General features: G+C 36.6%; 1 protein-coding gene across 3 annotated transcripts in view; it reads right to left on the bottom strand.

The window, feature by feature from the left end:
- PRKDC (protein kinase, DNA-activated, catalytic subunit) overlaps positions 1–12,241 on the bottom strand; it is a 202,131-nt gene that overhangs the window by 29,705 nt on the left and 160,185 nt on the right. For all 3 annotated transcript variants that reach the window (XM_026011042.2, XM_072734772.1, XM_072734773.1), the window contains 5 exons: positions 12,042–12,230; positions 10,975–11,199; positions 9,983–10,091; positions 8,114–8,225; positions 3,139–3,328 (listed from right to left, as the gene is read on the bottom strand). In XM_026011042.2, the coding sequence (XP_025866827.2) occupies positions 3,139–3,328; positions 8,114–8,225; positions 9,983–10,091; positions 10,975–11,199; positions 12,042–12,230 (825 nt within the window). The remainder of the gene's footprint in view (positions 1–3,138; positions 3,329–8,113; positions 8,226–9,982; positions 10,092–10,974; positions 11,200–12,041; positions 12,231–12,241) is intronic.

The raw sequence follows: 12,241 nt of genomic DNA, 5'->3' as shown, positions 1-12,241 counted from the left end.
GTCTCTATGCAGAGGTCTGCTGTTAACCTAGTACTTCTCCCCATATAAGTTAGGGATCTCTTGTCTCTTGCTTTAGGATTTTCTCTTTATCTTTGGAATTTTCAAGTTTCACTATTAAATGTCAAGGTGTTGAACAGTTTTTATTGATTTTTTTTTGGGGGGGGGTCTCTCTATCTCCTGGATCTGAATGCCTGTTTCTCTCCCCAAATTAGGAAAGTTTTCAGCTATGATTTGTTCAAATACGCTTTCTGGTCCTCTGTCCCTTTCGGCACCTTCTGGAACCCCAATTAAATGTAGATTTTTCCTTCTGAGGCTGTCATTTATTTTCCTTAACCTTTCCTAATGGTCTTTTAATTGTTTTTCTCTTTTTCCCTCAGCTTCCTTCCTTGCCATCAACTTGTCTTCTATGTCACTCACTCATTCTTCTACCTCTTTTACCCTAGTCATTAGGACCTCCAGTTTGGATTGCTTCTCATTTAATTGATTTTTTTAAAAAAGATTTGTTTATTTATTTATTCATGAGACACAGAGAGAGAGAGAGAGAGAGAGGCAGAGACACAGGCAGAGGGAGAAGCAGGCTCCATGCAGGGAGCCGGACGTGGGACTTGACCCCAGGTCCCCAGGATCACGCACTGGGCAGAAGGCGGCGCTAAACCGCTGAGCCACCCAGGCTGCCCTCATTTAATTGATTTTTAATTTCAGCCTGATTAGATCTAATTTCTGCCTTCATGAAGTCTCTTGAATCCTTTATGCTTTTTTCCAGAGCCACCAGTTGCTTTATAATTGTGCTTCTGAATTGGCTTTCTGACATCCAATTGTAATCTAAATTCTCTGGGCTCAGCTTCTTGGTCATCCTGTAATGTCACCATTTGATTTCAGCTCCTTTGTAGGCATCTCTCCCTTTGCTCCTCCTAAAGCTGTAGGCCAATTTTAGCAACTGGTCTCAGTCACCTCATCTACTCCTGTGGCTTCAGTGATAGTCCACATGCCGATTGGACCTCTATCGCAAGCACAGATATTTTTCTCCAGAACTTTAGATTTCTTATGTACAAATTATCTAGCAAAAACACAACTTGCTTAACAGCTTCCCATATTCACTATGTCCTAAACTGATTGCACCATCTGCCCCACAAACTGCTCCTTTTCCTGCATTCCCATCCACCCAGCTACACGGGCAGAACCCCAAGGATCCTACTTTTCCCTCCCAAACAGAACCAATCATAGGGTCTCACCCACACCTCCTTCTTCTTGAACCTGTCCACTTAACCTCCAGACTGGCTGCCCTTATTATCTGGACTACTTATATAGAAGCTGGGGTTCAATGGTAGCTCCACTCAGGAAACTAAATGCTCAGGGTCATTCCTGGGTCTTTTATGTTATTCTCACCACCCTATTTCACCTTTCAGTTCCCAACTACTCCAGGAAGCTTTCTCTGTTCCCACAAGGCTAAGTCAGGTGTCCTTCCCATGTGACCATCCTTTAGTATTATCATACTATAATTGTTTGTCTACAGTCTGTATTTTATTCAACACAGTATCTCCACCATGTAATGTGCTTGGTAATGAAGAGGCAAAACTCAAATTTCAATTCTGCTCTTTTGAAAAGTACAGGCTGGTAAACTGGAATGCACTGAAGAGTTTATGTAATCTTCAGACTGGAACTATTTTTTTCTGTTCACCTCTAGTAGTACTACTCCTATCAAGCTAACTCTATTTAGCCCTTACTTATTAATGAAAAATTCCTAAGAAAAGCCAATGTGCCATATGAAAGGTTTTTAGTGATCCTAGTGATTCTTACATATTTCTAAATAATATACTTGCAGCTCATTTCCTTTCCCTCTCTCATCAGGACCCTCCCCCTCACTTTGGAGAAGTTTGAATAGCAGTAGGTAGCATGCATTGTCTCTTTATCTGGCCCAAGTACCCTAACTTCCTAAGAAGGCACACAGACCCTCCCTAGTGTGTGCCTTGAAGATGGCCCCAGCTGCAATCAGAGCAAATGAAAAGGATTCTTTTTTTCTGCAAGAAATAGAGAAAAACTGTCTTTAATACTAAGATGATGTAGTGTAGAGGAAGAAAGATATGAAACATCTACAGCCATTTCCAAATACAAAGGATGAGCTGCCAGAGATTATCTTACCAATATGTAAGAATCTGAGGACAAAACCATCTGGCAGAAGAGAGAACTGAAGAACAGAAAGCAAGCCCTTGATGATAATAGTTCAGAGTATTTTAAAGCCAGATCTTCGGGATCCCTGGGTGGCGCAGCGGTTTGGTGCCTGCCTTTGGCCCAGGGCGCAATCCTGGAGACCTGGGATCGAATACCACGTCGGGCTCCTGGTGCATGGAGCCTGCTTCTCCCTCTGCCTGTGTCTCTGCCTCTCTCTCTGTGTCTCTCATGAATAAAAAAATTAAAAATCTTAAAAAAAAAAAAATAAAGCCAGATCTTCTAAACTTCTTTATTCATGGGAACTAATAAATTTCTTTTATTCATTTAGGCTGCTCTGGGATGAATTTTCTGTTATTTGAAATATAAAAATTCCTAACTGATACAAAACCCATCTCAAAGAAGAACCTATAAATGAGCACTTATGAACAGAAATGTTAGTTATTTCTACTGGAATACATTCTTTGGTTTATAATAGCAATCTATTAATATCAGGTCATTAAATGAGCAAGCTCCCCTACTATATTCAAATGTGATTTAATTACATGAAAAGTCAGATTTAATATATTTATATGTAACATATAAGCAAAGCATACTTATATTAAGAAAGGATATTATTATCATATGACAGATTTCCACAAAATAAACCTAAATATGATTTTCAACTAACTGGAAATCATTGATTTTTTTTAAACAAGATCATATCTGATACCGGATTTATTTTCTTTTTTTAATAACAGAAAATAATCATTTCCTAATGATTAATTAATGTATAATAAACTTTAGAGTATTCTGGATGATTTTAAGTGTTTCTTCAAGTTTACTAAAGAGAAAAAAATACTACTCAATTACATTCAAGCTTCAGATTTTAAGGAAAAGATAAGTCTAAAAAACAGCTAATTTAAGAAAATTCTGTGCTACAACAGAAGACCACAAACCTACCTGCTTTCTTTTTTTTTTTTTTTTACCTACCTGCTTTCTTGCACTTTCTACCATCTTCATTTTCATGGAGAACATACAGTTCTTAATCAGAGAACAGACCTCTTCTCCCTGTTCCTGCACTTCCATCTTATCACTAGAATCTCTCTCTTCATCCATGGACAAACTATGATCACCTAGAGGAAGAGTAAGTTTCTCCTCTATTTTGCTGAGAAAGAAACATCTGCACAAAACAAAGAAAAATGAGTTAATGCCAAAGATTCATGAAAGAAATCTTGGACATATAGGAAGCTCCTGGATGGCATTACATACAGAAATTGTACAGTCATTAAATTTTTGCTCATTTTGGGGGGGTACCTGGGTGGCTCAATCAGTTATGTATCTAGCTCTTGATTTTAGCTAAGGTCGTGATCTCAGGGTTGTGAGACTAAGCCCTGTGCCAGGCTCCACATTGAGCAGGGAACCTGCTGGAGATTCTCTCTCTCCACTCCCTCTCCCACCTGCTTGCTCACATACTCTCTCTCTAAAAATAAATTATTTAAAAAAATTCTTTGCTCATTTTTTAGACTATAAATGTATACTCTAGGTATCAGATTTATTTATTTTTTTAGGTATCAGACTTAATATCCATTTTTAATTAACCAACTCTTTAAAAGATATTTTCCAAATATCATTTATTGCTCATACCTCCCCAAAATAAAGCATTTAAATGAACAATATTCTCTTTTAATGAATGGCTGACATACCCTATGTTGGGGCAGAATCCATTTCTCTTTTCATATCTTCAATCTAAGGTCCTACCCCAAAGGTGAAAAATGTAAAGCAGCAAACAGGTTATGATCACTGGGAATATGAAAATATAAGGCTGTACTGCTATAAAATTATTTTTATTTGTATTATAATTTACAGATCTAACTGTTCTAGTGATTTCATTTTCATTATTTTGATGTCAATAACACTGACAAGGACCTTAACATAAAAATCCATTCGTGAGCAATATCAACCAAGTTTTTGTTCATCCAGTGACTAATTCCCATTTTCTTAGAAACACTGTGGCCAGACAGACTGACATGTCCCATATATCTCTCCTTTGTTTGTTGTTGTTATTCCCAAAATACAAGCCTCGCGAGTCATATACCTGCCTGTATTCCTAGCTCCCTACCCAACATACAAGGGCCCCTCCCTCCCAAAAGTTGCTTTCCTTTTTTTTTTTGTTTGTGTTTTTTAAAGACTTTATTTATTTATTCATGAAAGACAGCACTAATTTGGAAAGATATCGGCACCCATGTTTATTACAGCGATGCTTACAAGAGCCACCACATGGAAGCAGCCTAAGAGTCCACTGATAGATGAATGGATTCAGAAGATGTGGTATGTATACAATGGAATATTACTCAGTCATAAAAAAGAATAAAATCTTGCCATTTGCAATAAAATGGATGTACCTAAGGAGTATAATGCTAAATGAAATCCGTCACAGAAAAACAAATACTATATGATTTTATTTGTATGTGGAATTTAAGAAACAAAGAAAAAAACAAAAAACAGATTCTTAAATACAGCAAACATACTGGTGGCTGCCAGAGGGGAGGTGGGTGGTGCATGGGTGAAACAGATAAAGGGAATTAAGAGCATAATCAAAATGAAACAAAAAAATTTTTTGGAAGAAACCTAAATAAACCTAAATAGACATAAAATATTCATGAATTGTATAACTCTATATTGTTAAGATGGCAATTCCCAAACTTGACCTACAGTCAACAAAATACCAAATTCTGATTGTTTTTGGAAGAAATTGACAAGTAGTTTCTTAAATGTGTATATAGATATAAATAACCTAAAGCAATTTTCATAAAGAAAAACAAAGTTAGAGTACTTACCCTACATGATTCAAAACAATATAAAGCAACAGTAATGAAGACAGTTGATATATGGGGAAAAAAAAAACCCATATACAAACAAGGAATAGAACAGAGCATTCAAAAACAGATCCATATACATATAGTCATTGATTTTCAAAAAAGGTGCTGAGGCAATTCAATTATGAAAAGACAACAATGGGACTAGACAACTAGACAGCAATATGAAAAAACTATATAAACATCATAGCATCTACCCACCTCATACCATCTACAAATATTATCCTTGGATCACAGACCCAAATGTAAGAACTAAAACTGTGCATTTCTAGAAAAAACAGAATAATTTTGCAAGATGTGCCTGTAATATTAGCTTGAAGGGGATCCTGCTGGCCCAATCTGAGACAATCTCAACATGAAATAAGAACAGTAATGGATTATATTCCATTAAATAAAATTGGAATCAATGATTCATATAGAATATGAATAACTAAATCTAAGTAAATAAAATTTAAGTAAATGAATAAATAAATAGGTGGAAAAGATAAGCCTCTTCTTTACACTAAGATGTAGACTGATAAACATGGAGCAAGTGGTGGAGTTAGAAAATCATCACCTTGCAATGATCAATGTAAAGATTGGTTTCAGCCAAAAGTCATTCACAAATACAAAATATAGATGGCTAAGTCTTATGAGAAGCAGGATATATGCATATTCAAAGCATCTCTCACCCTGTTAATTAGTTGCAAAGGAAAAAAATTAGGCATTGAAACAACAAAAATTCCCAAGTGTTATTCACTGAAAAGACCAGACAATATTTTCTCTGAGTTCTGCTTTTTAATGTTCTTGTGTATGTATGTATGTATGTATGTATGTATGTGTGTGTATATATATTTAAGGTTTTTATTTTAATTCCAGTTAGTTAACACACAATTTTACATTAATTTCAGATGTATAATACAGAGATTCAACACATCCATATAAATTATGGTGCTCATCACGACAAGTGTACTCCTTAATCCTCATCACCTATTCCACCCATCCCCCAGCCCAGCATCCCTCTGGTAACCATTAGTTTGTTCTCTATAGTTAAGAGTTTGTTTCTTGGCTTGCTTCTCTACTTCCCTTTGCTTGTTTGTTTTGTTTCTTAAATTGCACATTTGAGTGAAATAAATATTGTATTTGTCTTTCTCTGAATGACTTATTTTGCTTAATATAATACTCTCTAGCTCCATTCAAGTTATTGCAAATGGCAAGACTTTGCTCCTTTTTATGGCTAATATTCCACTGTATTTGTATATACTACATCTTCTTTATTCATTTGTCTGTCAGTGGATGTACACCTGGGCTGTTTCCATACTTTGGCTATCATAAATAATGCTGCTATAAACACTGGGATGCAGGTATCCCTCTGAGTTAGTATTTTTGTATTCTTTGAGTAAATACCTACTAGTGCAATTGCTGGATTGCATGGTACTTCTAACTTTTTGAGGAACCTCCTAACAGTTTTCCACAGAGGCTGCACCAGTTTGCATTTCTACCAACAGTGCAAGTGGTTTCCCCTTTCTCTGTATCCTCACCAATACCTGTTATTTCTTGTATTGTTGATTTTAGCCATTCTGACAAGTGTAAGGCGATACCTCATTATAGTTTTAATTTGTATTTTCCTAACGATGAGTGATGCTGACCATCTTTTCATATGAGAGACAGTTTTTTAACTATACAATCAAAATTACTATCTCCAGTAAAAAACATGTGAACACTCTGTGCTTCTAGATGTGATACCCTGAGAATACTTCACTTAAGTAGTATTTTCACTAGTATTTCACTGAATCTGTGAGAATACACAGTTCATCAAATCCAAATTGATGAACATTCTTCTAAAATGTCAATTTCATGAAAGATAGCTGAGGAAGTGTTTCAGATTAAGAGGCCAGAAAGACATATTGACTAAATGCTGTATGAGATTCTGGACTGGATTCTGTCTAAGACATGGAGAAAATGCTTTAAGGAACATTAATAGGACTACTAACAAATGTGAAATTGGGTCTGTAGATTAAAAATGAAAATAGGGGATCCCTGGGTGGCTCAGCGGTTTGACGCCTCCCTTCCACCCAGGGCACAGTCCTGGAGTCCCGGGATCGAGTCCCGCGTCAGGCTCTTGGCATGGAGCCTGCTTCTCCCTCTGCCTGTGTCTCTGCCTCTCTCTATCTCTATGTCTATCGTGAATAAATAAATAAAATCTTTAAAAAAATAAAATGAAAATGAAAATAGCAAAGTTATTATTGAACTGAGGTTATATAAGAGAACACCCTTTCTCTTAGGAAATGATGAAGAGCTAAAAAGACATACATATGCAACTTAACTTCAAATGGTTCAGAACATAATTATGTATGTATAGGGAGAAAAAATTAAAAAGCTAATGTGGCAACATGTTAAAAATGCTTACCAGTGGATCTGAGTAAAAGATACTTTTCTTGCAACTTTTCTATAGATGAGAACTTGTCTCAAATAGTAAAAAAAAAAGTACAAAAATTAAAAAGCATAAAAAAGTAAAAAAACAAAAACAAAAAACCACTGTAACAGCAGAGGAAATAGGATATAATGGCAAGAACACTATACATAGGGTCCCAGTCCTTGAGTCCTACTTAGGGACTGCCCCCCTGCCTTCTTTCACTGCCAGAAGGATATTCATAATCAACCTCTCGGCACACGATGAAGTCAATGTCAGTGGGCAAAAATCCCCTCACAGGGCATCCCTGGGTGGCTCAGTGGTTTAGCGCCTGCCTTCGGCCCAGGGTATGATCCTGGAGTCCCAGGATCGAGTCCCACGTCGGGCTCCCTGCATGGAGCCTGCTTCTCCACTTGTCTCTCTCGTGAATGAGTAAATAAAATCTTTAAAAAAAAAACAAACAAACAAACAAAGAAAGAAAAGAAAAGAAAAAAGAAATCCTCTCACAGGGGACAAGCTGGGGCAAAGGAACTGTTGACACGCAGAGTCTTCTGAGAACAACTTACGGGGGAAATCAGCAAGATAAGAACTATCTACGCTCAAACCCCACATTCTCCTAAACCACAGTTTTGGAGAAAAGCCTTTCTGGCAATTTCAGAAAAAAATCCAGATTCAGATTGAAAAGATCACATCTTACCGATTGGTGATGATGTCATCCCAGATGTGCACTGGGTCCATTCTAGCATCCGGGTATCTGTTTGTCCAGGATTTTAGAAGTCTCTTAATGGGAGCTTGAGATGATAAATTACCTAAAAATATTAGAAGATGACTATATCCACAGCTCAATGACAAGACCAATTTACAAAGTTGGGCTGCTGTTAGTAAACAGAAACTTAATTCAAATTTCTTGTCCAAATTAAAATTGTTTCGTCTTTCACAACAGGAAGAAAAACTTATCACAGTAAATCTAATATATTTTGACATCAAAACTCAATTTTTAAAAAAGATTTATTTATTTATTCATGAGACAGAGAGAGAGAGAGAGAGAGAGAAAGAGAAAGAGAGGCAGAGACATAGGCAGAGGGAGAAGCAGGCTTGTCACAGGAGTCCTATGTGGGACTTGATCCCGGGATCATGACCTGAGCCGAAGGCAGACACCCAACTGCTGAGCCACGCAGGCATCCCCAAAACTCAATTTTTTTAAGGACACAGAGTAAAACTGGGGAAATAAACATATGTAATTTTTACACTTAGCACAGGTTCACAGTCCTTCATCCACAATTCCAAGATCTAGAAAGTTCTGAAACCTGAAAAGTTTTCATAGGGCTGCAGCCAATTTTCTTGTTGGCAAAATCTGATCTGAATAAGCATAGGGCTACTTACCTTGGTTTATGTCATTTGTGTGAATATTCACCATTTAAGCTGGAGACGCTCACTGTGTTGAAAATACTGCCCCAGACCTTGGTATGTGCACAGGGTTACATGATAATAACAACAGCCAAAGCAATCTGGCCTCAAGAGATTCGTGATAACCCTCAGGAAATTTAAATTTTACATTACTAACGCTTAAAACTTTAGTCTTCTCTTTCTGTTGGTGGGAAAGCAGTGGTTAAGAACACAGGCTTAAATAGGACAGTCCTGGGTTCAAGATTAGGATCTTTCACCTATTAGTTTAGGTAAGTTATTTAATAACCTATGTTTCTGTAAAATGAGAAGGAAAAAAATCTAAATTTCATGAGGCTGTCATAAAAATTATATAAAAGAGAAAAAGGAGATTAACATAAGTCCTGGAAAGTAGAAAACACTTAATGATCTGCATTAACAATACGTACTTGAAAAAGAATTCTCCAAATTTAAAGCAGAGTATGAATAGTTGTAGATATGTATAAATATCAATTTTTATTAGTACTCTGAGAGTCTTTCGTTTTTATTTTTAATTATTTAGCATACAAGTTGAATTCTACTTTATAACTAAGACATATAACTGATGCAAAGATGTATTCTTTCCCTTTGACTCTGGGTGGTGTCTCGTAGGTGACAGAATAAAATCTCCTGTTGGCAGCGGAAAGACCTTCAGGGTCTGCACACTGCTGCCAGCAGCTTCACTTCCCCCCAGGCCAGGGCATGTGGCACCCAGTCACTGAACTTTCAGCCCAAACAAGACAGTGCAGCCCTTCCATAAGGCAAATTCTCTGCAAGTCCCCCTGACTCTTCTACACCCAACTCAGGCCCTTCCTTCAGGAGCCTCCTGCACCCTTCAGTCCAGGGCACATTCTGTTACCCGTATTTGACATGGGCTATCCCTCTGCCTCAGTAAGGATCACATCATGTGGGGATTACCTCACTCTTTTGAAAGCTTTTTCAAGCAAGGCAATACATTTTATTTGACTTTGCATCTCCAGTGCCTAGACTTTATTTCAATGATCTCAAAATATGTATTTGTAGAATGAACTCAAGGTATTTTCTAACCCATACATAAGAAACCTGTCCTTTCACTAAGTAAAAAAATCACATCAAAACTTTTCCAAAATTATAAAAGAAAAAAGTGGTAGGTGAAAAAAATTACCTTGTCTGCTTATAAAACTGATGAACTCCTGAATTTCTATCATAGTTTGTACAGACTGCAATTTGGTGAGTCTACTTCTGTGTAAGAGGACATCAATACTTGAGTAATTCTAGAAAAAAAAATATTTAACAGTTTAGAAATCAATTTACTACTTTAAATTTCAATATAGCTCCCTAAAATGTGAAATACAGCAACTATCCTATATCAATTACACAATGTATCTTAGAGTAGTTACCAGTTAGCACACAGAAGCAATTACCAAATGGTCTAAGGTTTTAAAAATAATTTTGGTTTTTAGTCAAATTTTAGTCACATATCAATATATAATTAGGCATTGTTGCCTTTATTCACCACCAATTTTTAAAACTAACAATATCTTATAATATAGAACTGCCAACTACAGAAGCCAATTCCTTCTTTGATAAACTTCCCCTTGAATGTACAGAACAAATTCAAAATTTGGGGCATCTGGGTTGGTTGAATGACCAACTCTTGACGTCAGCTCATGTCTTGAACTCACAGTTGTGAGTTCACAATAGATCCAAATTGGGCACGAGTCTACTTAAAAAATAAATAAATAAAAATCAAAGGCAATGAATGGTTATGCTTCTATGGTCAATATAAGCCAATGATAAATGTTAACAGGTTCTATAAAGACACTGACTTTAAAAACAAATATCAGAAGATTCTCATAAAAGGAAAGAAGGCACAATGGTAGTAAATGAACAGGAAAGATTAGTTCATTTTCTCCACAAAACAATCCAACTTCCACTCAGCCAATCCAGATGAAAAGTCTACACAAGTGTTCTTTAACAGTGTGAGAAAGATAAAAAAAACCTAAGGAAAAGCAAAAAAAAAAAAAAAAAGCAGCGGGGGGGGGAATGCAGTAAGACAGTGAAGAGATTTTAGAAGAACTGGAAGAATAGAAAAGAAGAAAATGGGTGATAAAAAGGAAAGTTTTCACTTGATTTTTTTTTAAATTCATTTATTACCTGCATAAAAATCTGAATGCAATTTTCAATATAATATTTGGCTCTGTCAATGTCATCTTGTAAGATATAAAGAAGACTCAACTCTTGACTATAATGCAGCTCTATAAGAGCCTTCTGAAGCTCCTTGTTCACAGCTTCATCAATAAATGTCAGCAGGGACTGGTCAGCCTCCCCTTGTAGCAATAACTTCAGCTTGCTGCGGATCATGTAAGGTAGATAGGTCTCCTAAGAAAGAGAAGACTCTACTTGTAACTTTAGAAAGCTAGTATGAGTATGCCTAATTATTTTATAATATCCTTTGGTATAATTTTTTACGTTAAGATTTAGAGCTAAAGTGATGATGTCTGATGTTTCAAACCTAAAACTATAATTTTTAAAACATGTTCACTTAAAATTATTCATTATGTAACCACAAAATACACAGGAACATGTCCTATAGAAAACGGAAACCACTTTTAAAGCTAAAAGATCATTGGAAATTACATACAAGTGAGGACAGCTGCATTGTGGGGACCAGGTAAGCTGCTTCCCTCTAAGAGTTGGGGCTATCCTATGGGAGGGGAACTGTCCCACTCCAGGGGTCAGGGCTACCCAGGGTAAAGACACCATGAAATATTCTTCCATGTAGTCATAGGATGGGTGTTAATATTTATTTTTCAATGCCTCCCATTTATTTGGAAAGTGTTAGCCAAAAGTGGTAAGAGATTTAACAATATTATGGAGTTCGTGGGGGGGGGGGGGGGGGGTGTCAGGTTTTATAAATATCCTATATTTCAAAACTACTATTTTTTTTTAAAGTTTTAAACAACTTCACTAATTAGAAAATAGCTAACCATCTAAAACATTTATCTCAGTGACCTGAAAAATAATTCTAGTTCATCTGGTGGTGCTGCTGGTTAAGCATCCGGCTCCTGGTTTCAGCTCCACTCTTGGTCTCAGGGCAACATGATCTAGCCCTGAGTCAGGCTCTGCATTGGGTGCAGAGCCTGCTTGACATTCTCTCTCCCTCTGCCCCTTCTGCTCTAAAAGGAATAAATAAATCCTTAAAAAACAACAATTCTACTCACCTGATAAAATGGTTCGCTCCACATTTTATTTAGATCTGGAGGGTTTTCATTATCAACACTGACTATAGAACAGTATGCTAACGACTTCCACTCAGCAAGCTGGTTATAACAGTCGAGGGATGCAAGTTCCCAAAAATCCTTCTCAGCTTCCGTAGGCTCACCATCTACCCACTCTTCTTTATTGAGAGCCTCAAGAAGAA

The sequence above is a fragment of the Vulpes vulpes genome, chromosome 13 (genome assembly GCF_048418805.1).
Source record: "Vulpes vulpes isolate BD-2025 chromosome 13, VulVul3, whole genome shotgun sequence".
Lineage (NCBI taxonomy): Eukaryota > Metazoa > Chordata > Mammalia > Carnivora > Canidae > Vulpes > Vulpes vulpes.
Note: the sequence above shows the minus strand (reverse complement) of the source record. Positions and strands in the feature narration are given on the sequence as shown.